Below are 27961 nucleotides of genomic sequence, written 5' to 3'. Positions count from 1 at the left end.
CTTTTGTTTCATTCCACCTGATCCTTCCTCAGCTGTGTCCACAAGTTATGTTTCTGTCCAGCCCCTTCACTGCTGCTGCTGCTGCTGCTAAATCGCGTCAGCCTCTTCACTACATTGTGGGAGTTGTGGAGCTTTCTTTTCCTCTCCCCTCTCCCTCACTGCCTGTCCAATCTCATGTATTATAGCTTCCACACTCAAAAGTGACCAGCAAGACAGGACATCACCAGGGAGTTAGTTAGAAAGGCTGACTGCCAGGTCCCACTCCTGACCTAGTGAGCCAGAATTTGCATTATAATAAGATACACAGGTTCTTGTTAAAGTCTGACAAGAGCTTCTTACAAGCTTTCTCACACTCTGATTCAGCCATACAGTTCTCTGCATGTCCTTAGCACTGGGATATATGTATGTGGCTGACGTCTGGGAGGCCCATGTGAGCTGCAAAGGGCTGGGGCTTGAACTGGGAGAGAAGATAAGTGACGATGCTGCGGCCAAGGGCGAAGCTGCCTTTCCAGTGCTGCTATGGCCGGGTCCACCTCTCCTGAAACGCGGTAACTGCCAGTGCGTGAGCGCACCAAAGTTGTGACCACAAGCGCCGGCTCTAACTACCAAGTATGGTCAGGCCCTTGTGCAGGGACAATGCGTTCCTGCCGCCGGGCCCGAAATGGGAGTACGCGTGCGCACAGAGAAGACGCTGGAGGAGGCTGGGCTTCCTCGCTGGGCAGTCCCAGCCTCGGGAGGACGAGAAGGCGGGGGAGGTAAGAGATTTCCGCTTCCGCCGAGAGCCGGAAGTCACTGTCTCCCGGGTGAACGAGTCGGTCGCGACAAGGGTGTGAGTGCAGGTAAAGGTTCGCGCCGTCGGACGTTGGGGCCGGGTGGGGCTGGGCGCTCTGCGACCCCAGGGCGCTCACGGGGTCCTGAAGGAGGCGCCGAGGGCCCAGGGCTCGGGGAGCGGCCCATCGGGGAACTTGATTGCCTCAGGTCCCTGCAGGTCCTAGCCCGCTGCTTGGAGGCCTGGATGCTACCGGCGGCTGGCGGGAGGCGACACCGAAGCTTCGGTGAGCTTGGAGGAACAGTCCTCCCACCACCTCTTGAGTTCCGCCAGGGGCGATGGCTGAGCTCTCTTCCATCTTCTTGGCGCGCTTTGGACTTAGGTCGCCACATAAGTACAGTTCCCGGTCCCCGGAACTTTACATGCAGTCCATACCCCTTTTCTGCAGCGTAGTTGGGGGGCACTGTAGTCACCGGGAAAAATGAGATTCTGGGGCCCATCTCTAGCTTCAGGAGACTTGTTTATATATTCAGATAGTTACTGAGCACTTAATGCATACCAGGCATTGGCGTGCTGCTGATTCGTTGCTCAGTTCTGTCCGACCCCATGGACTGCAACACTGCAGGCTTCTTTGTTCATGGGTTTTCCCAGGCAGCAATACTGGAGTCGGTTGCCGTTTCCTTCACCGGATCTTCTCGACCCAGGGATCAAACTTCAGTCTCCTGCCTTGGCAGGTGAGCTACCAGGGCTGCTGATTCCAGCCATGCACAAATCAGGCTCCCACCCCAACCCGCAGAACTGACATTCTAGTTGGGGGACATCTGGTGTGAGATTCAGAAAGTTGCATTTTTCTGAGCAGCCCCAGGTGATTCTGTGGCAGGTGGTCCCCAGGGTCTGGCTCTGGGGAAATTTTTTCAACAAAACACTCTGGCTAAAGGTGGGAGCCTGGGCTGCTGAAGTGGCTATACTTTACTAAAGCCTGCAGGGTCTTGGGGTCGGCCTGCTGCTTTCATCTAACGTTGCATCTCACATCCATCTCCCTGTTGTTCACTGGGCTTCAGCTGTACCAGTCTTCTTTCTGTTTCTCAAGAAAAACTGGTGCTTTCTTGAAGCCTTTGCAGTTGCAGTATTTCCAGCCTCTGCCTGCCCTGTCTTATGTGGATTTTCTTTCTCTCATCATTCAGTCCTCATTTTAAATGACCCTTCCTCAAAGGATCCTTCAGGCTCTACCCTTGAGTGAAGTAGCCCTGTCCCAGAGAAGTTCATATAGCCTTGTTTTTTGTTTTTAATTTTATTTATTTACTGGAATGCCCTGGGTCTTTGTGGCTGCGCTCTGGCTTTTTCTGGTTGCGGTGAGTGGGAGCTACTCTCTAGTTGCACTGTGAAGGCTTCTCATTGCGGTGGCCTCTCTTGTTGCGGCTCACAGGCTCAGTAGTTGTGGCATGCAGCCTTAGTGACCCCGCAGCGTGTCAGATCTTCCCAGACCAGGGATGGAACCCGTATCCCCTGCATTAGCTATTGGACTACCGAGGAAGTCCCACGTTGCTCTGTTTTATTAACCTCGTAGCACTTGCCAGTGGCTTCCCAGGTGTTACTAGTGGTAAGGAACCTGCCTGCTAATGCAGGAAACGTAAGAGATTTGGGTTCAGTCCCTGGGTGGGGAAAATCCCCTAGAGAAGGACATGGCAACCCTCTCCAGTATTCTTGCCTGGAAAATCCCATGGACAGAGAAGTCTGGCGGGCCACAGTCCGTAGGGTCACAAAGAGTCAGAGATGACTGAAGTGACTAACACACACACCCACACACACAGCACTTGTCAATATTTGAAATTTTTTCCCTTATTAGTTAGCTTAGGGGTCAGTCTTCTCCACCAGAATATAAGTTACACAAGAGCAGACACCTCACCTTCCCTGATTACAGCACCGCTGTGGCTTGCTCTAAGCCTGGCATTGGTTGGTTCATTCATTCATTCATTCCGTAAATATTTGTTGAACACCAGCTCTGTGCCATGAGCTGTTCTAGGCTCTGAGGATACAAAGAAAAGACAGAAATCCCTGCCCACAAGGAGTTCACACTCTGAGGGTGGTGGGCAGGAACCGGTGAGGAAGCTGTTGTGATCATCCAGGCCAGAGACCTGGACTCTGGACTCAGACCACAGAACTGGCCCTGGGAGTGGTGAGAAGTGGTCAGATGTTGGGCGTCTTCTAATGGTAGAATAGTAGGGAACTTCCCTGATGGTCCAGTGGTTAAGAATCTGAGCTTCCCCTGCCAGGCACAGGTTCCATCCCTGATTGGGGAACTAAGATCCTGCATGCCTCAAGATGTGGCCTAAAATAAAAGTAGAACAGTAGGATCAGGGTGAGATAAGGGGTGTGAGAGGGGGCAAAAGGAACTGAGGTCGAGTCCAGGATTTTTGGAAAGATGGACTTGCTGTCTGCTAAGCTGAAGAAGACTGCAGGAGAGCAGATTGAGGTGTTTGGAGCTGGGTTTTGGACAGGTCATGTTTAAACATTGGTTAGCATCAGGTGAGGCAGGTGGTCAGGAAGGCTACAGTTCAGAAGAGGCAGTGGAAGCAGTGACATGGGGTGTGATCTCCATGGAGGTGAATGTGTTTGGACAAGGGAGGGGCCCGGAGACTGAGCAAGTGGATTCACTATCCTTAGCAAATTAGAGAGGTGGGGGTGGGGTTGCAGCAGCAGAGACTGCCAGAACCTGCCATCGAGGAGTGAGTGGGGAGAGTCCCAGGTCCTGAGAGCCCTGTGAAAAGGGCAGGCGGAGAAACCAGTGAGTCCAGTGTGCTGAGGAGTGGGGACTGCCCCGTGGGGTGGACAGCATGGCAGAAGCAGTGTAGAGAGAACCAGAGAGAAGGCAGACAGCTCTATTAGAAAAACTCTCTATAAATAAAGAGATGGTTTCTAATGATGGGCAAAGTCACCCCAAGTGTGTTTGTTAATGATCCAGTGGAGAGAGCAAGTGTGATGCTGGGATCCAAGGCCCAAGGTAACAATCTGTGTTTGTGGGGAGCGAGGCCGTTCTTCCATAGCAGAAGGGGAAAGGTCAAGTGGGTGGTCCTGGAGACTTGTGGATTGTGGATGTTCACCACCAGCTCCTTCTGTTTACTCAGTGAATTGGAAGCACCCTTAGTTTAGAACAAGGCCATCAGATAGAGAGTGATCACTGTGTGTGAATGAAACACTGGTCTTTCTCTGGCAGGCTGCTGACCTCTGCTAGTCATGAAAGGATGAGACCAGAATCAGGGGTGGATGGGGGTGGGAGGGGCACTTCGGGGGGTTAGTCTGGTTCCTGACATGGGAGATGGCACTCAGTGTAGCTGCTGCTGCTTCCCTGCCCACCTACCTCTGAGGCATCTTCCCCTGGACGTGCCATTTGCCCCAGCACCTTGCTCTTCCTTTGTGTCAGACATCAGAGGACAGGGCCCCTTTTCAAACCCTTTCCCCAAGCCACCACCTCCGTCCCCCACCACAACCTTGGGAGTCAACCCAAACACTTCCTTCTCACACTGCTCACCCACTCCACTGGACTGTTCCTTCTCGACGTGCTCACCACTGGCTTGTCCCCTCTCTCTTGCTTACCCACTGCTGCCTTTCACCCGGAACAACCCTGTCCTGGTTCTGACTTCATCTTCACCCAGGCTTTCCACCCATCCCTTTCCTTGGTCCCTCTCTCTTTCTTTTTTTAAATATTTATTTGGCTGCACCGGGTCATAGATGCAGCATGCACCATCTTCAGTCTCGTTTCAGCATGCGGAATCCTTAGTTACAGCATGCGGGATCTTTAGTTGTAGCATGTGAACTCTTAGTTGTGGCATGTGGGATCTAATTCCCTGACCAGGGATCGAACCCAGGCCCCCTGCATTGGGAGTGCAGTCTTAGCCACTGGACCACCAGGGAAGTCCCTCCTTAGTCTCTTTAAAACACCAAACAGTTTAATCCCTACACTCCCCACAACCTCCAGCATCCATCCAAATATTCAGAACACTCCCACCTGCTCCCTCCCCACCCTCTTTCTCCCTCCAGCCTGCCCCTCTACCCAACCCGCATGGTCCCCAAACCCTGGCCAGGCCCTCAACCTTTTATATGGCGTTTCCTTACTCCAAATGCATGTCCCCGTTTCTCTGTCCAGCCCCTCATCTGCAAAGAGCCTGCCTGAGGGGCCCCCCAGAAGGCTCTGTCACATCCTTTCAGTGTCATTCCTCCTGGGTGGCATTGCTGTCCCGTGACAGAAGGAGCAGCCTGAATAAAATCTCTGGCTCCTGAGCACTCCTGCGTGACCGGCCTTCACAGAGTCTCGTCCTCACCAGGAATGGTGGCCTCCTGCGTAGGTGCTGGCAGACGGGCCAGGCTCTTACCATATGTCCTGTTGGCCCTCCCCGTGAGACCAGGCTCAGATGGAAACCTCATGCCACTTCATAGACAGGAGACTGAGGCACAGAGCATTTAAGGAACCCACTTGGGATCCTGCAGGAAGTGGGGGAGCTGGGGTTAGAATCCAGGCCACCTGAGCCCATAGTGCACCGAGGTGGTCTGCCTGCCCAGCCCCTGGGAGCCTCAGACAAGACCTCCCTCCTCCAGAGGCAGCCAGCCTGCTGCCTAGGGCATCGGGCTGGGGGGCCGCATAGGGCCCACGAGTCAGATTTCTGCCCCTTCTGCCCACAGGTTCGCTCCCCTACAGACATGGGGCGCAGAAAGTCAAAACGGAAGCCGCCCCCCAAGAAGAAGATGACAGGCACCCTGGAGACCCAGTTCACCTGCCCCTTCTGCAACCACGAGAAGTCCTGTGACGTGAAAATGTGAGTGGAGCTGGGGAGCCCGCCTCACGGGGCCACTTCCTCCTTCCTCAGTTGTGGTGTGGCTCACCCCCACCACTATCCTGTCCTCCAGTCTGCCCCAAGCCCTCCTGCTTAGGGGGATCATCACCCACAGACAGAGGCCCCTTCCTTCACTAGCCCCTGCACCTCCTCCTGTTCCAGGGACCGAGCCCGAAACACCGGAGTCATCTCTTGTACCGTGTGCCTAGAGGAATTCCAGACGCCCATCACTTGTATCCTTGGGAAACCGGGCTTTTTCCAGAAGATGGGTTGGGGATTCTGGGCGGCCCTGCCCAGAGTGGGCTGCTGGAGGACACCCAGCCCTGCGGCGTGCCCGGGGGGCGTGGCCACCGAGAGGAACCAGCGCCACGGGCTGACTTACGTGGTGTGAACGGGGTTCGGGGCAGTGGTCTGGCTAACAGTGGTGTGAGCTACAGAAAAGTACATGTGGGAAGGGGGTCCAGTGCTACCAGTTGCCCTTGACCGCAGCGGCTCAGATCTGTCAGAACCAGTGGACGTGTACAGCGATTGGATAGACGCCTGCGAGGCTGCCAATCAGTAGCGACACAGACGGCCCACCCCCTTGGCAGCCCCGCCCACTGGGTACCAATCGAGAGACATTCCAGGGTGTCCAGGGTGTGGGTCCAGGGCCTTTGCAGCCCCGAATGTGAGTGTGTGCAGAGTGGATATGTGTGTGTGTGTGTGTGTGTGTGTGTGCGCACCCGCGCACATATGCGCGCGCTGCTGCAGTTGCGACTGCGGGGGAGTTTTCATGGGATGCGGGTAGAGTTGAAGGGTGGTGGGGCCCCGGGGGCCTGAAATGCTTGCTCAACAAGCCTTTGACTGGCTCCAGCACCTAGCCTCTAGCACCTGGGCCACTGGCTTCAGGGCCCTGTTTTCTCTAGAGGCCTGCGTCCTGACCCCCCTCTGCAAGGGCAGGCCCAACAGAGGCTGCCACCGGCCTCTCTAGCACCTTCCTGCACCTCACCAGCAGTACTTGGCCATGGAACGGGACTGACTGCTCCCCCTCCCCAGCTGCCTTCCCAGGCCTGCGGCCTGGAATTCAAGCCACAGTCCCATGGGCCCCCTGGCAGGGCGGCCTGTTTTCATGTTCCCTAGCTTTTGTAGAGGAGGGAGGGGCTGGGCTGGGGACAGCTGTCTGTCACAAGCCCTTAAATAAAGCAGCAAACACAGAACTCCCAGTTCTCTGATTTCCTGGGCTCTGGGTTAGACCCAGGGGCTCAACACAGGAAAAGGGGAGACTGAGGCATTTAGAGGTGGCCCAGCGGGCCGTCTGAAGTGGGGTTCAGTCAGTCCTTCAAACCATCCTGCATTTTAGCGACTGTACAAGCATTCAAGTGAAACCCGGGCAGCTGGGCTCAGGGGACAGGGATAAACGCACAGGCATCTGGCCAGACATTTACAGTCACAGTGGAAACCGGGGCCAGCAGAGCCCGGGGTGGGGGTGGGGTGATCAGAGAGGGCTTCCTGGGGGACCCCCCCCTGAGGAAGGTCAGGCTCCAGGGCCCCCCTGTTCCTGAGGCTGCTCTCAGGTGAGCCTGCCTTCCCGCCATGTTCCAACGGCCACCCCGGGAGGAGGGTGCTCACAGGTGAGGAAGCAGGCCAGAGACAGGAGGCCGTGGGCCCAGGGTCCTGCAGCTAGCAGACCTCACAGCCCAGGGTCTCACTTATGAGTCCAGGGTCCAGGCTAAGGGAACAATTCCTGGCTTCTGGGGGCTGAGTGGGGTGAAGATCCCTGGAGGGGAATAAGGGACTGGACTGTTGTCCTAGGGTGGTGGGGAGACTGGAGGTGGGGCCAGATGCACATGTTCAGTGTAACATATTGGTCTTGGCACTTGCCTTTCAGTCTAGAGGTTGGGACTGCAAGCTTCCACTGCAAAGAAATATTGGTCTTTGTCCCTGGATCCTGGCACAAAGCTAAAACGCTTGGAATTTCCTGGGCAGTCAGAGTATCTTTCATCATTCATAAAGAGCCCATTTTTGCTCACTGGCGAGATTATGCTAATGAGGTGATTTAGAATGAAGCCCTAGACATCCTTGGGGCTTCCCAAGTGGCGCAGTGGTAGACTCCACCTGCCAGTTTAGGAGACCCAGGTTCAATCCCTATTGGGAAGATTTTTTAAAGGAGGAAATGGCAACCCATTCCAGTATTCTTGACTGGAGAATTCCATGGACAGAGGAGCCTGGCGGGCTGCAGTCTGTGGGGCTGCAAAGAGTTGGACATGACTGAGTGGCTAGACAACAATGAATCAGCATTACCCATAGTGTGTGAAGTAAAGTGAAAGGCTCTCAGTCATGTCCAACTCTGTGACCCCATGGATTATACAGTCCATAGAATTTTCTAGGCCAGGATACTGCAGTGGGTAACCTTTCCCTTCTCCAGGGGATCTTCCCAACCCAGGAATCGAACTGGGGCCTCCTGAATTACAGGCAGATTCTTTACTAGCTGAGTCACAAGGGAAGCCCAAGAATACTGGAGTGGGTAGTCTATCCCATCACCAGCAGATCTTCCCGACCCAGGAATCGAATCAGGGTCTCCTGCATTGCAGGTGGATTCTTTAACAACTGAGCTATGAGGGAAGCCTCTCATAGTGCTTAGTATGCATTAAGTGCTCAATAACTAACATAGCTGAAGTGACTGAGTACTCAACAGCTTCAGCATGGGGCTGATTCCTGAGTAGGAACTCAGCCACACCTACCAACCTTTGGGAAGGGGCCTAAAGGAGATTAACCTGAATATTCACTGGAAGGGCTGATGCTGAAGCTGAAGCTCCAATCCTTTGGCCACCTGATGGGACGCCAACTCACTGGAAAAGACCCTGATGCTGGGAAAGATTGAGGGCAGGAGGAGAAATGGGGCAGCAGAGGATGAGGTGGTTGGATAGCATCACCAACACAATGGACATTGCTCAGTTGTGTCCGACCCTTTGCGACCCCCTGACTGTAGCCCACCAGGCTCCTCTGTCCATGGGATTTTCTAGGCAAGAATACTGGAGTGGTTGCCATATCCTTCTCCGGGGGAATCTTCCCAGCCCAGGAATCGAACCCATGTCTCCTTTGTCTCCTGCATTGCAGGCAGATTCTTTACCCACTGAGCCATTGGGGGTATGAATCTGAGCAAACTCCAGGAGATAGAGGACAGGGAAGCCTGGAGGGCCACGGTCCTTGGGGTCGCAGAGTCAGACATGACTTAGTGACTGAACAACAACAAGGGAACCTAAGATGAAGTGCTTTGAGAACAAGATCTGATGAACCTCTGCCTGTGGTGAACACTTAGAGGTGCTGGAACACGTGGAAAGGATTCAGGAGTTCCACACCCCTCCCTATACCTTGCTCTCTGTGTCTCTCCCTTCTGGCTCCTTCTGAGTTTGATCCTTTCATAATAAAACCAAAGTAATAATAAAACCAGTGATCTAATAAAAAGTAAAATGTTTCTCCAAGTTTTGTGAACCAGTGTAGTAAATTAACAAAATCTGAGGAGTGGGTGGAGGGAACCCCCCTGATCTACAGCTGGTCGGTCAGAAGCACAGGGAACAACCTGGACTTGTGATTGGCTCCTGGCGGGGAGGGGCAGCCCTGAACAGAACCCTTATCCTGTGGGATCAGAGGCTGTCTTCAGGTAGTATCAGAATTGAGTTAACTGATTGGTGGTGTTGGAAAAAAAAAACACACACCTAAACAAGCAGACGGCGAGATCCCAGACAATCTGGTGGTCCTGGTGCTCTGGCAGCACGGGGCAGCTCAAGCTCCTCCACGCAGCCGCATGAGCCTGGGCAGCAAGTGGAAGGATGATAGAAACTCCATCCAAGGGCCACCCTGAGGATGGAGGCACCCAGCGTGATTCCTGACACAGTGCCAGCAGATGGTGACCCACCAGGGCAGCAAGGAATATGAACAGCAGAGGAAGATGCTGAGCTGGCCAGAAGCCCTAGCCACCAGGCCCAGCCACTGGGTCTGACGGGTATCCCCCGAGGCCCACCCTGCCCTGACATGCCCCCAACCCGGTGCTCCTACCTTCCCTTCCAAGACCTCACTCAGGTGGGGTCCCATAGCCAAGGCAGGACCCAGTGGGCTTAGACAGAGTGATTGAACAGGCACCTGGGTGGGGGGCTGCTCTCTGGGGTCCAGGGAAAGGGCCCTTGCTCTTCTGTCAACCAGGGCCCGCCTACCCCAGTCTCACAGTCTAAGTGCTAATATGGTGCTGTTTTCCCAAGGAGGCAGGGCCCTGGGCCAGGCAAGGATCCTCCTCAGCATAGCTTCCCCCCGCTGGCCCTGGGGGAGCAGGACTCCGGCTAGCCAAGCCAAGAGCTCCTGGAATCTGCTTTACGAGGCCCCAGGGGTTGTGCAAGCACAGGGGGCTTCTGATGTCCGTTCCAGCAGGTCCCCCCATTCCAGCCTTGCCCCGCCCTGTCCCCCCACCCCAGCCCACCCTGGGGAGGGAAGGGGAGAAGACTGCTGTGAGCCCCCAGCATGGCAGGCCACATCCTGTCCATGGAACCCTGGCGGTGGGTAACTTTCGGGCAGGAGAGCAGGAAGAGTGGGGTATCCCCTGAAATGGGGAGAGTTGGGACCTCGTCCAGACTTCTGGGATCTCGGGCTGGCAGGCCAGGACTGGAGATGAGCCCTGAGCACAGGGCTCCGTGTGAGCCAGGCACACAGGCCAGCTGCACCCTGTGGTTAGCTTCTTAACCGCTCTGTGCCAGCTGGTAAAGGCCATCACCCTGGGCATCCGGAGCACCCATCTTTCCCACTGCCCCATCGCCTCCCACCTCTCCACAGTCTGGTTGTCTAGTCTCTCAGTCGTGCCTGACCCTTTGCAACCCATGGACTCTACCCCCACAGGCTCCTCTGTCCATGGAATTTCCCAGGCAAGAATACTGAAGTGGGTTGCCATTTCATCCTCCACGGGATCTTCCCGGACCAGGGATTGAACTCAAGTCTTCTGCGTTGGCAGGTGGATTCTTTACCACTGAGCCACCATGGAAACCCCATAGTCTACTCCAGGACTCAAGGATTCTCTCTGCCCACAGGGGCCTCCAGGACCAGGCTTGTGGTCCATTCTCATGATCAGTGCCAAATACCATCCCCTGTCTGGAGGTGTCATTTCACTGAAGCTTCCTGTGACTCCCACAGGCTTCAATGTCCTCATTTTCCTGATGGGAAAACAGACCTAGGGAGGGGAGGTGACTTGCCCAAGGTCACTTGGCTGGCCAGCTCCAAAACTGTGATTCACATCGTATCTCACCCATCCCAGTGCTGACCTCGACACGACCCACAGGCTTCCAGGGTAGGTACATGGGTGCTGAACATGTGTGTGTGTGTATTATGTACCTGTGTGAAGGTGTGTTTTTGTCTTGGGTAGGCATGTGTACTGCACGTGTGAGTATCTGTGTGTGAAAGGTGTGTGCACTAAAGCTTCAGGGAGTGTGTGTACACCATACACATGAAGTGTGCGTTTGTGTGGATTCTTTTTGTCTGTGGGGGGGTGTGAGTCCTGGGTCCACCGAGTACTGCGAGCTCAGTATGTGTATCTTAGGGTGCCTGCGTGTGAGTGTGTGCACCTGTGCAGATGTGTGTGCGGGAAATGGAGCGTACCTGTGCATGCGTGGCAGCCACACAGGCCCTGGGACAGAGCAACCCTAAGTCCTCAGGTGATTTTGATGGTTGATGATGTTTAGTCGCTAAGTCGTGTCTGACTCTTTGCGACCCCATGGAGTATATAGCCTGCCAGGCTCCTCTGTCCATGGAATTCTCCAGGCAAGAATATTGGAGTGGGCAGCCATTCCCTTCTCCAGGGAATCTTCCCAACCCAGAGATCAAACCCGAGTCCACGTACATTGCAGGCAGAGTCTTTACTGACCAAGCCACAAGGGAGGCCCCTCGGGTGATTTTACAGCCATTTATTGTGCTCCAGTGAAGTAGAAAAAGAAAGTGCTCGCGTCACAAACGCCGCTGTCACATCCCGTAAGCCAGCTGCAAACCAAACCGCGTGTGTCCGCCAGGGGTCTGGGCATGCAGTTTGCGCCTGCTGCGGGAATGGGGTGGGGAGGGGTCGAGTCTGGGCTCTGGGGGCTTCGCTTGGGAGGGCTTCTTGTCCTGGCGGGGGGGGACCCATCTATGGGGAGTGGGGGACAGCGGGGTAGCTTTGCTCAGTGCATCCTTTGGGTGGGGAACACCCAGCTCCATGTTGGACCCTGCAGCACACCAGGGAGGAGCCCCCTCTCCACAGCCCCCCCCTTCTGCTCCCCCCAAACGCTAACCCTGTAGGCAGGTGCCAGGGAGCCAGAGGAGCCATGCAGGGGTAAGGGGTCGGCAGGCCGGGCCAGGCCCTGCCAAGAGCAGCAGCCAGCCTCCCTGGGGGAAGGCGGGAGGCCCGGGGCCCTAGGCGGAGTTGTAGTAGTTGTGCGGGTGGTGGTTGTGGGCCGGCTCGCCCAGCTCAGGGTACTCAGGCGTCAGGCAGTACTTGGGGTCGTAGACCTGGCGGGGCAGCCCGTACACCGTCATGCCCCGCTGCGAAGCTCCCTTGTTGCTGCCCATCTGCAGGCTGACGTTGAGCGTGTCACAGTGCTCCATGCCCAGCCCCGGCTCAAAGATCTGCCGCTTGGTCCCTGGTGCAGTCATGCCGGCCTGCAAGGGGCAGCACAACGTTCAGGCCGTGGGGGACCGCGAGAGCCCCACCAGCCTGCCACACGCACAGCCCCCCTTGCCCCACAACACACCTGGCTAGCTCCCTTGTTGGTGCCCATCTGCAGGCTGATGGTGGCCTGGTCCAGGGGCTGATCCGTGCCCAGCTTGGGGTCGTAGAGGTGGCGCCGGGTGCCGTAGGCCGTCATGCCCTGCTGGCTGGCAAACTTGTTGGTGCCCATCTAGGGAGCCAGGAGAAGAGTCGCCCAGTGGTTACAGGATCCCACCGAGGGTGACCAGACACAACTGATGTCAGCAGACACATGGCCCTCTAGTGAGGCCCTGTTTCCACCCCCCTGGGGCAACAGACTGGAAACTGAGGCTCAGAGAAGGTGTGTCACATGACTGCTAAGTGGCCTGATTTCCAGGGTTCAGCTACTCATCACCTGAGCAATCCTAGCAAATGCGCAAATAAATGCGCAAACCTCCAGGCCTCGGTTTTCCCATCTATATAAAGGGTGTGATGGTAACAGTACCCACCCCCTAGGACTGTCAGAGGAGTAAGTTAGGGTACCGAAAATGCTAAGCATAGGGTTTCCTAAAGGCCACATATTCTGTACCCCCCCCCCACCCCGGCAACCCGCCAAAACCTGCAGGGACCAGGGTGCCCTCCTCAACCAGAGCTCATCAGCAAGACCCAGGCGAGGAAAGGACCATACCTGCAGCCCGATAATGTTCCGCCCTTCTCTTAGCTTTTCTGGCTCAAATTTCCGTTCCTGCTTCTCCGCGTATTTCACTCCCACGTTCACCTTGTTCCCTTTCGTCTTGGCCTGGGTGGGGAGGTGAGGGCCAGGGACTGACTGTGGGCCACACAGTTGCACTGAAAACCCTGAAAGGCACCCGCTTTCCCTCTCCCACCCAAGCAGGGACTGGGGTGGGAGTACCACGCAGGGGGCGGGGTACAAGAAGCTCCACCCACATCCCAACCCAGAGCGCCCACCCGTCACCCACACTCACCATGCTGGCCAGGGCCAGGAGGGTGGACTGCACTTGCGTGTGGTTGGTGTTCTCGAACAGGTCATTGGCCTCAAAGATATCGTGGGGCTTCACCCCGTACTTGGTGATGGCCTTGATGAAGTTGCCGATGTTCTCCAGCTGGATGGGAGCCGGCAGCGGTCAGGGGTGTGGGGGCGTGGGCGGGGCTGGGTGGAGGTGGGCGGGGCTACAGGTGGAAGTGGGTGGGGCTACGGGCCAGAGAGTTAAGAGACTAGAGAGTTGAGAGAGTCTGGGCTCACCTGATGCCAGTTCTGGGTGGACTCATTTACTTTCTTCACGGAGCCTGGCTGGAGCTTATTGATGAACCTACAATTAGGGGAGAGGGCTGAGGCAGGGGACTCCCTGCTGCCCGTATCCAAGCTCGGTCCAGCGGGACCAGAGGTCAGGATGACAATCAGGGGGCGCCAGACTTTTTGCTGTTTCCCACTGCAGTCTGACCTCAGAGACAGCCCCACCACAAACCACTCAAACACCCAGGCAGGACCCAGATGGCAAACCAGCCTCAGGAAGCTGGACCTGTTCTGGTCAGAAAGTCTCCCTACGGGAGGTGGAGAGTAGTCTTCTGGGGTGCCCCCGCCTCACTGGTGACCATGTTTCAATTTCATTTTCTTTTTTATTTTCCTTTGGCCTCACTGCACGGCTTGTAGGATCTTAGTTCCCTGACCAGGGATCGAACCTGGGCCCTCAGAAGTTCAAAGCTCTGAGTCCTAACCACTTGATCGCCAGGGAATTCCCCAGACTCCTTTTCTCATTCAAACCACTACATCTGGGAGAGCCCACAGCTCAGCACTGGGGCCTCTTCTCAGGCCACCATCACCCTGGTGATCTCACTCAGTCTCTTGACTTTACTTATTTGGCTGCGCTGGGTCTTAGTTGTGGCATGTGGGAAGTTTTTTGTTTTTTTAGTTGCAGTATGCAGACTCTTAGTTGTGGCATGTGGGACCCAGTTCCCTGACCAAGGATGAAACCCAGGCCCCCTGCATGGGGAGTGTGGAGTCTTAGCCACTGGACCACCAGGAAGTCCCCAGTCTCGACTTTAAATGCCCTTCATATGCCAGTGACTCCCCCAAATCTGCCTGCAGCCCGCCTCCCACTCTCCATTCCATCTCCCCACGGAGTAATAGTATATTTGCTCAGTTGTGCCTGACTCTTTGCAACCCCATAGACTGTAGCCCACCAGGCTCCTCTGTCCATGGATTCTCCAGGCAAGAATACTGGAATGGGTGGCCATGCCCTCCTCCAGGGGACCTTCCCAACCCAGGGATGGAACCCAGGTATCCCGCATCACAGAGGGATTCTTTACTATCTGAGCGACCAGGGAAGCTCATCTCCCCACTACATGTGGGTCTCAAACAAATGCATTCCACTAAGACTCCTGATACCCACCTCCCCCTACAGAACTCCCTCCATCTTCCACAGCTCACTAAAAGCCCTCCATTGCCCTTGACACTCCTCTCCCTTTTTCTCACCCCACATCCAATCCCTCAGCAATTCCTTTGGCTCGGCCTCCTGAAGACTTCCAGAAGTCCACCTCCACCCTGCTCTGAGCCACCGCTGTCCCTCTCCTGGGCTCCTGCCATGACCTCCCTGAGGGCTCCCAGTTTCCATCTCATCCCCTCCAGATGCTTGTCACCCCACAGTTAAAATGCCCTTCTTAGAACAATTCCAGGGGCTTCCCTGGTGGCACTAGTGGTAAAGAATCTGCCTGCCAATGCAGGAAATGCAGGAGACTCAGGTTTGCTTCCTGGGTCAGGAAGATCCCCTGGAGGAGGAAATGGAAATCCACTCCAGTATTCTTGCCTGGAAAATTGCATGGACAGAAGAGCCTGACGGGCTACAGTCCATGGAGTCCCAAAGAGTCGGATGCGACTGAGCACCCACACACTCTCACCCCACAAGGCCAGGGTTTGATCCCTGATTGGGGAGCTAAGGTCCTGCAAGCTGCGCAGTGTGGTCCCCAAAATTTCCATTATGGTTTATTGTAGGATATTAAATAGTTTTCTGTGCTATACAGTACGACTTTGTCTAACTTTGCTGTACAACAGACATGAACACAACTGTAAATCAACTATGTGCTCAGGCGCTCAGCTGTGTCCGACTCTTTGCAACCCATGGACTATAGAGCACCAGGCTCCTCTGTCCATGGGATTCTCCCAGCAAGAACACTGGAGTATGGTGCCATTTCCTCCTCCAGGGGATCTTCCCAACCCAAGGATCAAAACCACATCTCTTATGTCTCCTGCATTAGCAGGCAGATTCTTTACCACTAGTGTCAACTGGGAAGCCTGTAAATCAACTATACTTCAATTTTTAAAAAAATCCTAAAGTAATAATCCTCCAATTAAAATATTGGAAACTTGAAAAAGAAAAAAAAAATCCAGTTACTACCCAGTTCCAAACACTCCCAATGCCTTGAGAATAAAAGCCTAACTCCTTAGCATGAATGACACAGAGACCCTGCATCATCTGGCCCCCAGCTAACTCCCTCCACTTTCCCTGGTCACTCCAGCCTCTTCAGCATCCTTGAACCCATAAGGCATGTTCCCACCCCAGGGCGCCTTTGCACTTGCTGTCCCCTCTACCTGGCCCACTCTTCCCTAAGATGCCCCAGCAGCAACTTCCCTCACTTCATTGGAGATTCTGCTCCAATGCCACCTTTTCAGAATGACCTTCAGGCCATTCTGTACAAAGCAGCAACATTTCATTCCTCTGCCCAACCCCCCATCCTTCCCAGCTTGACTTTTCCCCATGGTACTTCCCACCACAGGCCCATATATGATTATTTCATCAATTATTTGTTCAATCATCTCCAGCAGGACTAAAGTTCTGTATGCGCCCCAAGTCGAGTCTGTTTTGTTCACTATCCCCAGTGCCTATACCTGCCTGGCACACAGCAGGCGCTCCATAAATGCACCTCCTCCATAAACAGGTGGGTGGCTCTGCACTCTTTAAGGCCTGGGACACCAAACCATCCCCCCATTCCTTGGATATGGTTGAAGAGCATCCCCCGGTCTCTCCCTTTCTAGAAGCTAGGGCTTGGTAACAAGGTGACTTTGGGAAGCTTCTGGAAGATTCCTAAGCACAACCTCTGGCCCACATGGCTACCTTGCCCTGGGTCAGACTCAGAGATGCAGACAAGACCTGGGCTGGACTCAGGGTTCCTACCCAGAAATAGGATTGTGGTGAAATCTAGAAAGTAGAATCTAGAGTCAGGGCTTGGGAGCTGTGAGGGCTGGCCTCTCTCTTGGTGATTAGGTTTTGAGAGGAGGAGAAAATCAGGACCCACTGAAATTATTGTGGCACATCCCTCAGGTGTATGCACTCAGTTCCTAAGTCATGTCCAACTCTTTGAGACCCCATGGACTATAGTCCACAAGGCTCTTCTGTCCATGAGGTTTTCCAGGCAAGAAAGAATACTGGAGCGGGTTGCCATTTCCTTCTCCAGGGGGGATGTGGCTCGGTGCCTTTTAGCTGTGACCTCCGTTTCTTGGGACTCCGGAGACAATAAATGCGGCTGCCCTGTGTGCCTGACAGTTCAGACTCTAGGTTCTGAAGTCATTTCTGTTGGCACAGTGTGGGACTTTGGGTGACATGCTTTACCTAACTGGGCCTCTGTTTACTTTACTGTTAAATGGGTACAATGATTATCTGCCACCTCAGAGTTCTGTTTGGAGGTGTCAGGTATCAAATGTCCAAGCTCTGAGCTCATGGTCATTTTGAAGGGTTCAGGGAGTCGAGATGAGGGGTTGGGGGGGCAGCCCAGGTGGGCCACAATTGCCCCCACTCACTCGCAAAGAATGATGCCGTCCTTGAGGCCGTCCATGAAGTTGTTGCCGATGCGGCGCCCCGTCACCCCCTCGATCCACTCTCGGAGCTCCTGCTCCCGCTGGTGGTCATACTTCTGGGCCAGCTGGGGGGTAGGGGGCAGAGAGAGAATGGTGAGGACACCCGGGGAGGAGGGCTGGCTCCATGGCCCAATCCAAGGCTCCCTAGTCCTGATCTCTTCCTTCATCCCTTCCCAACTAAGGCAATTCTGTCCCAGCGTCCAATGGAGGGGGGTGGCGGGGAGTGGGGGGGTGCTGAGGACCAGGGTTGAAGTGGCACCTGCCCAGGGGGCCATTCCAGGCATTCTGAGGTTTGGCACCAGAGAACACGGTCTAAGGGGTGGAGAGCGAGATACTCAGAGCTGGGTGGGGGGCGGTGCCTGGCCTCTTGGCTCCCCCTCCGGACCAAACTTGGGGCTTAGCTTCCCCTGGCCCTGCCCCCTCCCTCTCCTGGATGCTTCAGGCAGGGGAGGAGGAGCCCAAAGTAGGTGCCCCGTGTGCGGCCTTGCTGGGGACTGGTCTGTCTCACATCCCTGTCTCAGCGTCTCTCCAGGCCCTCAGCGCTGGGGCTCCCCCTCGGGCTGGGGGCGAGGGTCTGTCTTTATCTCACTCCGGGCCCCATGCATGTCTGTATTTCTCTCTCTCCCCCATCGCAGGATGTCCTCAGTCTCTCTCTCCCAGCTCCTTCCTTGGCCCTGTCATCCTGTCCCCATCTCTGCCTGTCTGGCTGGGGGTGGGGCTCGTGGTTCATCCATCTCCGCTTTCCTGGGTCTCTGTCTCTCCGACTCCAGGTTCCCTGCTTCTGATGGGGGTTAGGGGTGGGGGCGGAGGACTCGGCCCTCTCTCCGCCTCTGCATCCCAGTCTCCGTCTTGTGTCACTCCAGGCTAGCCCTCCCCCATCCGTCTATCTCAAGTCTCAGGCTTCCAGAATCTGTCTGCGTCTCTCCCTCCTCTCCTCTCCTACTTTAAACCCTCTCCGTATTTCCAGAACCCTCCACCCCAGCCCAGAACTGGCTCCCGGCCCCTGGGGGACCCGGCTGCCCTTTCTCCTGGGGGGAGGGAAGGAGGAGGGGCGGCCCCCTCACCTGGCCCCGGCCCCTGCCGCCCCCCTCCCCACCAGCCCGGCTTTATAAAGCAAACCGGCCCTTATATAGCGCGGCCCCGCGGGCCGGGCTCCCGAGGCCGCCTTATATGGCGCGGCGGCTCCGCACGGCTCTGGGGCCGGCGCTGGGGGAAGGGGGGGCGCGGCGCTGGGTTCCGTCTCCCGCCCGAGCACTCGCCCCCCACCTGCCCCCTCCTCCAGTCCCGCGAATCCCCCCGACCCGAGTTCCCAATCCCAGCTCCTCCCTTTCTGCCTGTGGAACAGGCAACCCGAGGCTCAGTGTTCCCTTCTGTTAAATGGGACAGAGATTATTCCCCTAGCAGCGCTCATGGGAGCGTTCCAGTGGGCTGGAGACTTCAAATTTGCAGCCCTGGAGACGCTAACCCCATTTTGATGTGGGGGAGGGAGCAAGTTCAAGGGCCCAATTCTTCACCTCCCTTATATAGGACCTGAGAGACTTGCCTCCCCTCTCTGAACCTCAGTTTACCCATCATAGCATGAAAGCCATGTGTCTTCTCAGCTCCAAAATCAGGAGATCCCGCTGTGTCCTTAATGCCCACCCTCTGCCCCTCCCCAGCTGTCTCCCTTTCCTTCACAGCTTCCCACACTTTGAGGCCTCACCTCCCAGGAACCCCAGCTCTGGAGCACACCCCCAAAGTCAGATCAGGAGTGTGCAAAATCAAGTCTTTCCTCCGCTCCCCAGAAGCAAAGAGGTTAACAGGGAACCCTGATCAGGCAGGGTTTTCCCAGTGGACCCACCGCCTCAGTTTACCTGTGAGCGCCTGCGTGCCCATGCCCCATTTACACCCCAACAGTATAGCTGAGGGCTTTGAGATGCTCAGGCCAAGGAGGTAGGCAGCCCCCTCCCCATATTGGTCCTTTTTCTGTCTCAGGTTCCAAGTCACTTGGGACAGGCAAGAAGGGGGTCCAGGGAACCCCAAGAGCCGGGCCTCTGGCCTGGCAGGGCAAGTGGGCCAGGCTGGGGTGGGAGGCCCTCCAGCCCTACCTTGTTCTTGACCTCAGCTGACAGCCCGTAGGCGGGGCCTCGGTTGAAGTGAGCGGACGACATGCTGGTTGATGGTGGGTGGCGGTGGCAGCGCGTTGGGGCTGGTGGCAGCAGCTGAAGCTCCGTCTGCACCCTCTTCCCTCCTCACACGTTTTTGAAGCTCTGGAGGCGGCCCGGGCCTCTTCCAAGCCCGTCCCATTGGCCGTAGGGACCTGCCAAGGGGCGGGGCACCCCCCACCTCGGCCACCCCCCCTTCGTGATGTCAGGGCCTTGGTATTGGGAGCTGATTGTGTCATTGTTTCCACCTAGGGGGGCGGCCTGGGTTATTCTTTCTTTTGGGGGGGTGGGGTTTGCTTGGCCAGGGGCTTCCCTGGTGGCTCAGACGGCAAAGAATCTGCCTGCACTGCAGGAGACCTAGGTTTGATCCCTGGGTCTGGAAGACCCCCTGGAGGAGGAAATGGCAACCCACTCTGGTATTCTTGCCTGGAGAGTTCCATGGACAGAGGAGCCACCACAGGCTACAGTCCATGGGGTCACAAAGAGTTGGACATGATGGAGTGACCTACACTTTTCACTTTCAGTTGCTTGGCCAGACACAGACCAACCTTGCCCCACTCTCCCCTGTTTACTGGGCCTTCAGCTGGGTCTCTTAATTTCTATTTGTCTGTCTCTGAGGCCATCTCTCCAGGTCTCTGAGGTCATCGCTCTTCACTGCTCACCAGTCTTGAGGCAGGACTACCACCTGTGGTAGTTTATGAGTGCCACCCTGGATTTAAGTCCAGACACCAGCAGTCTATAAATGTAGGCCAGTCCTCTCTAAGCCCCTGTTGCCACATCTGGAAAATGGACTAATGATAGTGCTCAGGAGAGTGTAGAGAGGATCAGAAGAAATAATGCCTGGGAATTCCCTGGCAGTCCAGTAGAAGACTCCATGATTCCATTGCAGGTGGCACAGGTTCAGTGCCTGGTCAGGGAGATTCTTACGCCACAGGGTACGCCCGCCCCCCCCCCCCCCAAAAAAAAAAAAAAACCACAGGAAGAAGAAGAAGAAATAATGCCTCTGACATGTCTAGGGCAGAGCCTGGTACAGAGAGACTGAGGAAGTAGCAGTATTTCTGCTGAGAATCTGGCACCCCACTTCTGTCCTCTCCAGCCCCTCAAAATGATCTGGGGAAGCAGAGATCCTGGCTCCTACCCTACACATCCACATGTGGGCCATCTGAACCACGGAGTGGCTGTGTTAGTGGTTCCAGGCCAGGGGCACCCCCACATATCTCTGTTCAAGCCAGGCTGGCCTGGAATGAACACTTGTCAGCAACTTTGCCTGGCCAGGTCTCACCCCTGGACCACAGGGGTGGATGACATGCCCACATCATACCATGTAGGTTTAGAGCATGTTCCAACTGTGGTGCTGGAGAAGACTCTTGAGAGCTCTATGGACTGCAAGGAGATCAAACCAGTCAATCCTAAAGGAAATCAACCCTGGATATTCATTGGAAGGACTGATGCTGAAGCTGGAGCTCCAATACTTTGGCCACCTGATGCGAAGAGCTGACTCATCGGAAAAGACACCGATGCTGGGAAAGATTGAGAGCAGGAGGAGAAGGAGGTGACAGAAGATGAGATGGTTGGGTGGCATCACAGACTCAATGGACATGAATTTGGGCAAATTCTGGGAGATAGTGGAGGACAGAGGAGCCTGGTGTGCCGCAGCCCATGAGGTTGCAGAGAGTATGACATGACTGAGTGACTGAACACCACCACCAACAGCAAAAGTGACACTTGAATAAAATGCCTGCAAACTGTGATGTATCATACACATGATATGTTAAGGACAGCAATTTGCTGGCTACATGCTAAGGGCACAGTCATGATGTACTAATAGGAAAAGAGCCCTTATGTCAGACCCTGGCCCAAGTGCTGCATATGTGTCATACCTCATCACACCCTCAGAAGTGGATGTTGCTATTATTAGATACACTTTTCACATGGGGAAACTGTGGCACGGAGTGTGGACTTCCTTTCCCAGTATCAAAGCTCGCTAGTGGCAGAGCAGAGTCTGAACCAGGGCCTCTGCCCCTAATGCTATACGGCTAAGGCAGGGTTTCTCAATTTTGGTACTGTTGACATCCAGACTGGATAATTCACAGTTGGGGGGGCGGGGGTGGGGGGGAGAGGGTGCTGTCCTGGGCATTGTAGAACTTCCAAAGTCTTCTCTTCTTTCGGCTGCATTGCGGGGCATGTGGGATCTTAGTTGCTCACCAGGGATCGAACCCGTGCCCCCTGCAGTGGAAGCACAGAGTTTTAACCACCGGACCACCAGGGAAGTCTCCTTGCACCCCCTCCCCCCAAAACAGAAATGTCTCCAGAGGTTGCCAAGGGTCTCTGGGAACAGTATGGCGGTGGGAGGGGGTGGCGGCATATCGCTCTCATTTGAGACCCCCGGAGCTAAAGCAACTAAGAACAAGTTGATGGAGTGTAATGGTATGTTGAAGATAATGCTGTAATACATAAAATGTAGCTAACGACTACTAAGTATTGAGTGCTTTGGATCTGTTAACTCATTCCTCACAGCAGCCGTATGATGTGAGGTCTAAACGATGCACAGAGAGGTGATGCCAACTGCCCTCAGTCACAGAGCTCGAGGGTGGTGGAACGAGGATTCCTCCGCGCGGATTCGGAGACCCTGCCCAAGCTGAGCGGCCCTCGGCGGGCCACAGGGCGCTACCGCGCATGCGAAGACTCGGCCGACCTCGGGGCCGGCGCCCCCTGGCGGATCAGGAGGGTGGAGGCGGGGCCTGGCGGCGTCGGGGCAGCGATGACGCCACGCGCTGACTCACTCGGCCCCGCCCCCAGCCCGCGGCCGCTTGGCCATTTATAGAATCCGCGCCGGCTCTGAAGTCACGGCCCAGGCACGACGGGGGCGGGGTGGGGGAGCACTTGGCAGCCCCCCAGACGGGGCAGCCCGGGGTCTCCCTAGGGGGCATTCCGTTTTGGGTCTATTTGTCCCTCCAGTTCTGAGTCGCTGCCTTTAGCTCTTGCTGTGTCTTTTGGTCGTTCTCTATCCGTTTCTCTGCGTCGCCTAGCCTTTTTCTGTCACAGCCTTTGTCTCTGAGTCCCTATGAATTTGCCTGTCTCACTCTCTCTCTCTGTCCCCATGTCTCCTCTATCATCTCTCCGTCTTTGTGTCTCTGTTTCTGTTTCACGCCTCTCGGTCACCGTTTTTCCTGTGTCCCTGCCTCTGTCTAATGGATGGGGCTAGAGGCGGAGAGAGGGGACTGAGGCCCCAGTCCTAGAGGACTCTCTCATCACTGGCCGCTCGGGGTGCAGCCCCCCTACTCAGCTCCTAGGTGGCGCTTCCCAGGCCAGCAGCCCCTCTGTGCCTCAGTTTCCCACCTAAATGGGAAGGATGGGTTTTGTAAGTCATAGTTGCCAGAAGAGTCCCAGAACTGTCATGAAAGAAAAGTTCTGTCTTTCCTTAATCTTAGGAGATCCTAGAAACTTTCTGTCAGGACTGTCTCACACACACACCTCTGTTCCTGTCTCCAGGAGACTCAGCCCTTACTCCCTACACTTGCCTATCTTGGCAGTCCTGGGTCTGCCAGCCGCACCTAATTTTCCCCTCCCCAAATGGCTTCTGTTTCTGGAGGGCTCACTCCATGCCAGGCACCCTTCCAGGCACAACCTCATTTAAGAGATTTAATCTCTTAAGTGAGATTTAAGATTAAAATTTCACTAAATGTCATTTCCACCCTCTTGGGGTGGAAAGTCTTAGATGCTTTTTTTTTCTTTGCCTCGCAGCATGTGGGATCTTAGTTCCCTACCAGGAATCAAATCCGAACCCGTTGCATTGGAAACACAGAGTCAGGGTCACACTGCTCCTGCTGCTTCCAGATCCTTCCACGGGTATTTCTTAGGTGCCCAAGCATGCTCTCAGCTTTGTAGTCCCTTCCATCTGGACCCATTTCCACAAGATGCCAGTGTGCCCTCTCCCTCATTTCCTCTGCTCAGCTGTCCCCTCTTCAGAGAGGCCCTCCCTGATCACCTGCTCTAAAATAATAGCATTGCCCACCCCCGGACTGTGAGAAGATGGGCAAGGAGGATGCTGTTCCATTAAGAGTTTGCACCCGGCAGTGGGTATGTTCACCTCCATAAAACCTTCCGTTTGAATAAGTGATTTTAAAAAGCCCCCCACCCCACCCCCTGCCCAGCCTTCCCTGGTGGTCCAGTGTAGAATCTGCCTTCCAATGCAGGGGACACGGGTTCGATCCCTGGTCAGGGAAATGAGATCCCGCATGCCCAAGATGCAGCTAAGCCCAAAGGCCACAGCTACGGAAGCCCACACGCCCTAGAGCCCGTGCTCTGCAATAAGAGAGGCCACAGCAATAAGAAACCTACATGCTGCAACTAGAGAGTAGCCCCTGCTCATCGCAACTAGAGAAAAGCCTGAGGAGCTACGAAGACACAGCGCAGCCCAAAATTTAAAAAGAAGCCCCCCCCCCCGCCCCTGCTCTTTATCTCCATTTCTTACTTTCTTTTACTTGTCATCTCCTTCTTGCTGGTTACCTCTCATCCTGCAAGCACAGAAAGTCCACGAAGGCAGAGATTTGCTTGTTTTGTTCACTGTTTTATCCCTAATAACCAGGAGAGGGTTTGCACACAGCAAACAATGCTGAGTAAATGGAATTAAAATCAGTGAGCCAGGACTCGAACCCACACGAATTTGAAATGTTGGTGCTTAACCACTCACAAAGGAAGGGCATAATTGCCCAGATCCTCTTGGACTGAGGACAGTTGAGATGGGGTCCCCTTTTCATTTTCATTCCAGCTCTCCCCAGAAGACCAGCTGGAGGGTAAAGAGGATTGGGGCACAGGCTGGGGTTATCCCAGGCCTTTCTACAGTTGCCGACTCCCTTGTCCAGCCTTGAACTTTGCAAGAAGATGTTTTGTAGGAAAAGCATCTGATTGAACAAGAGAGCTTTTCTTTTCTTTCTTTCTTTTTTAGTATTATTTACTTAGTTGTGGCATGCTTGATTTCCTTGAGGTATGCGTGATCTTTTAGTTGCTGCATGCAGGATCTAGTTCCCTGATCGGAAATGGAACCCTGCATTAGGAGCATGGAGTATTAGCCACTGGACCACCAAGGAAGTCCCTATGGACTGTAGCCCACCAGGCTCCTCTGTCCATGGGATTCCCCAGGCAAGAATACTCAAGTGGGTTGCATTTCCTTCTCCAGGGGATCTTCCCCACCCAGAGACCAAAACTGTGACTCTTACATCTCCTGCACTGGCAGGTGGGTTCTTTACCACTAGTGCCACCTGAGAAGCCAGGGAGTCCCTAAGAGACCTTTTTTAAAAAGTGGACCAGATTGGCAAAAATCATAACACCTGACAACACACAATGCTGGGAGACTTAGGGAACATCATTGATAGGTGTGGCAGTTTGTCCATAGCTTTCAAAATGATAAGTGTCCTTACCTTTTCTGGTGACTGATTTTACATGTCAGGTCAGTTGGGCCAGGGGGTGCCCAGATACTTGGTCAAATACTCTGGGTGTGCCTATGAGGGTGTTTTTGGATGAGATTAATATTTGAATTTGCAGACTGAGTAAAACAGATTGCCCTCCTCGATTTGGATGGACTTCCTCCGATCAGTTGGAAGCTCGAATAGAACAAAACGTCTGATCTCCCCACCGCCTCCATCCAGTAAGAAGGAACTCTTCCTGCCCAACTGCCTTGAACTGGGACATGGTTCTTTTCCTGCCTTTAGACTGAGACATCAGTTTTTCTTGGGTCAAGGCTGCCTGCCAGTTCTCAGACTGGAACTTATACTGTTGGCTCTCCAGGTTCTCAGACCTTTGTTCTTGGACTTGAACTATGTCATCTATTCTCCTGGGTCTCCAACTTGCCAACTGCAGATCTTTAGTCTATAGCCACATAATAAATCTGTCTCTCTTCCTCTCTCTCATATATATACATTTGGTTGACCAAGATGTTCATTCGGATTTCTCGTATGAACTTTTTGGCCAACTCAATATAAATACATATATATTTTTTTCTATTGGTTCTGCTTTTCTGGAAAGCCCTGACTATCTAATATATTTTTTGAGCCACTAAATCTCTTTTTTAGAATATTCTTAACAACGAATATGTGTAGGTGTGAAGTAATTTTTTTCAGGCACCTTTTAAAAACAAGTCACACAGTAGACCTGTCAACAGGGAACAGGTGAGTGTCAAAGATGATGGCAGAATAAGAGCACTTTGTTTCAATAAAAGAAAGGCACTATGGTGCTGTGGTTAAGGGTTGTGGGGGGTTGGGGCTCTGGATCCATATTCCATGGGTTTGGGACATGCCCTGGTGGTTACTGGCTGTGTGACCTAGGACAGGAGTCTTAACCTCTCTGTGCCTCAGTTTCCTCCTCTGGAAAATGGGTATATTAATAGTGCCTGCTTCAGTAGTCCTGTTTGTTTTTAACTTTTGTTTTTTTGTTTTTGTTTGTTTCGCTGCACTGCAAGACATGTGGAACTTCTCCACCAGGGATCAAACCTGTGCCCCCTGCAGTGGAAGTGCGGAGTCCACTGGACCACCAGGGAAGCCCTGTTCTTAATTTTTTATTTGGAGATAATTTTAGGTTTACAGAAAAGTTGCAAAAAATAGCACAGAGAGTTCCCAAATGCCCTTCACCCTGCTGCCCCGGCTGTTAACATCTTACATAACCATAGTACATTTATCAACACTAAGAAACTAAACTTGGTATAATACTATTAATAAACTACAGACTTGGTTTGGATTTCTCCAGTTTTTTTTAACTCATGTTCTGTTTCAGTACCCACTCCAGGGTCCCTCATTGCGTTTAGTTGTCATATCTTCTTAGACTCATTTGCCTGTGATAGTCCCTCAGTCTTCCCGGACCTTGACACTTTTGAAGAGTACTGGTCAGTAATTTTGTAGGCTTTCAGTTTGGTTTTTCTTGATTAGACTGGATATTTTAGATTACTGGAAAGCATACCAGAAAAGTGATGTTCCTTTCCCATACCAAGGGCTAATGATGTCACTATGACTCATTGCTGGTGATGTTAATGTTGGTCCCTTGGTTAAAGTGATGCCTGCCAGGATCCTCCACTTCGAAGCTGCTATTTTCTTCAAGTTATTTTGAGAACTGCATGTTTAAGGGTCTACATAAGGGCTTCACACATACTATTGTGCTCTGTGTTTTTAAAAAATAACAAAATATATGTATAAATGCCTGTGTTTGAATCAACTACTTCTGGAAGGATAAATAAGGAAAGCTGCATCTGCCTCAGGAGGAAGAGAAACACAGAGGGCAGTTAAGGCTGTGACCACATTAATGACCCCACCACCGCCCGCCGACTCGAGCCTTCTTCACCCACAGCCCAGCTGAGCAGAGCGAACTCCATCTACTCAGGGCTTGGCATGCCCAGCAGAGGGCAGTAGTACTCCCAGCGGTTGCCCACGTGGCTGTCAACGTGCTGGGAGGTGGGGGGGGGGGGGCCAGCCCTCCTGGACCGGCAGTTGATTGGCTGCAGCCCCTCTTAGGTTGGCCAATCACAGGAATCTTGGTGAGACAGATGTTCTGCGGCTGCGCAGAGTCTCTGAGGCATGCTAAGGATGGCTGCATCTTTCTGTCCCCCTGTCTGCGCCCTGATTCATGGAGGCCAAGGGCTTGCAAAATTGGCTTTATGGGAGCGGAGAACTGTCCTGTCCGGGAGCCTCTGCTACTGCCAACCCCCCTTATTTTGAGCTAATCTATTTGGGTTATTAACAGCCTAAAACCAGGGCTTTCTGGGGGCAGCCCAGGAGCCCCTCACACCACTGTGACCTCCTCATATGCCCCTGTTCATTCCAGCCAGTCATAAGGGGCCTTTGCAGTTGCCCCTTGTACCCTGTGTGTGTGTGTGTGTGTGTGTGTGTGTGTGTGTGTGTGTGTGTGTGTACATGTGCACACGTGCTCAATCATTTCTGACTCTTTGCAACCTCATAGACTGTAGCCCGCCAGACTCTTCTGTCCATGGGATTTCCCCAGCAAGAATACTGAAGTGGATTGCCATTTCCTCCTCCAGGAGATCTTCCCTACCCAGGGAACCCGTATCTCATGTGTAGGCAGGCAGATTCTATAGCACTGAGCCATCAGGAAAGCCCCATGTTAAGGTGAGTCTCCTGTAATAACAATAGCATAGGGGATCCTCTGGTGGTCCAGTGGTTAGGACTGGAGGTCCAAGCTTCCACTGCAGGGGGCATGGGTTTGATCCCTGGTAGGGGAACTAAGATCCACACGCCAGTATGGTGCAGCAAAAAAAAAAAAAAAAATTTAATACCCCAAAAAAACCCGCATACTCTTATATCGCTGTTTGCATAGATAAACTCAATTAAATCTCAAACAAACAACCCTATAAGGTTATTATAATTGGCCCGTTTCAGGAGTGAGACAATCCAGGCACAGATGGAGTAAGCACTAGCCCAGACCCACGAAACTAGATTAACAGCCTGTCCGCACTTGAGCTTCCCAGGTGGCGCTAGTGGTAAAGAACCCGCCTGCCAATGCAGGTTAGACGTAAGACACACGGGTTTGATACTTGGGTCGGGAAGATCCCTGGGAGAAGGAAGTGGTAACCCCCTCCAGTATTCTTGCCTGGGAAATCCCACGGACAGAAGAGCCTGGTGGGCTGCAATCCATAGGGTTCACAGAGTGGGACAACAACTGAAGCGTCTT

The 27961-nt window shown here is 54.0% G+C and overlaps 2 protein-coding genes across 5 annotated transcripts; one reads left to right on the top strand and one right to left on the bottom strand.

The window, feature by feature from the left end:
- Positions 1–757: 757 nt before the first annotated feature.
- On the top strand, positions 758–9048 carry ELOF1 (elongation factor 1). Of its 4 annotated transcripts, XM_065917839.1 has the most exons (6): positions 797–839; positions 979–1055; positions 1421–1503; positions 5447–5580; positions 5761–5831; positions 6096–9048. In XM_065917839.1, the coding sequence occupies exons 2-6, from the start codon at positions 1016–1018 to the stop codon at positions 6158–6160; spliced, it is 393 nt and encodes a 130-aa protein (XP_065773911.1). In that variant the 5' UTR covers positions 797–839; positions 979–1015; the 3' UTR covers positions 6161–9048. The 4 variants fall into 4 exon arrangements, with proteins under 4 accessions (XP_065773913.1, XP_065773912.1, XP_065773911.1 ...); XM_065917840.1 differs by lacking the exon at positions 979–1055 and having other exon boundaries at positions 767–839; XM_065917841.1 differs by lacking the exons at positions 979–1055; positions 1421–1503 and having other exon boundaries at positions 758–839.
- Positions 9049–11452: 2404 nt separating this feature from the next.
- CNN1 (calponin 1) lies at positions 11453–19389 on the bottom strand. Its single transcript, XM_065932870.1, has 7 exons — positions 19232–19389; positions 17088–17209; positions 13539–13605; positions 13261–13398; positions 12963–13073; positions 12339–12485; positions 11453–12246 (listed from the first exon to the last, which is right to left on the bottom strand). Exons 1-7 carry the CDS (start codon positions 19292–19294, stop codon positions 12001–12003), a joined length of 894 nt encoding a protein of 297 aa, XP_065788942.1. The 5' UTR covers positions 19295–19389; the 3' UTR covers positions 11453–12000.
- Positions 19390–27961: the final 8572 nt, after the last annotated feature.

Source organism: Muntiacus reevesi, chromosome 1 (genome assembly GCF_963930625.1).
Source record: "Muntiacus reevesi chromosome 1, mMunRee1.1, whole genome shotgun sequence".
Taxonomy (NCBI): domain Eukaryota; kingdom Metazoa; phylum Chordata; class Mammalia; order Artiodactyla; family Cervidae; genus Muntiacus; species Muntiacus reevesi.
Note: the sequence above shows the minus strand (reverse complement) of the source record. Positions and strands in the feature narration are given on the sequence as shown.

Bases quoted from the DNA above. Each gene is read 5' to 3' on its own strand.
- ELOF1 (XM_065917839.1), top strand. From the start codon at position 1,016: ATGCTACCGGCGGCTGGCGGGAGGCGACACCGAAGCTTCG. The intron at 5,581-5,760 runs GTGAGTGGAGCT...CTCCTGTTCCAG, and splicing joins AAGTCCTGTGACGTGAAAAT to GGACCGAGCCCGAAACACCG. The intron at 5,832-6,095 runs GTATCCTTGGGA...GCAGCGGCTCAG, and splicing joins ATTCCAGACGCCCATCACTT to ATCTGTCAGAACCAGTGGAC.
- CNN1 (XM_065932870.1), bottom strand. From the start codon at position 19,294: ATGTCGTCCGCTCACTTCAACCGAGGCCCCGCCTACGGGCTGTCAGCT. The intron at 13,074-13,260 runs GTGAGTGTGGGT...CTCCCCACCCAG, and splicing joins TCCTGGCCCTGGCCAGCATG to GCCAAGACGAAAGGGAACAA. The intron at 12,486-12,962 runs GTATGGTCCTTT...CTGGCTCCCTAG, and splicing joins GGAACATTATCGGGCTGCAG to ATGGGCACCAACAAGTTTGC.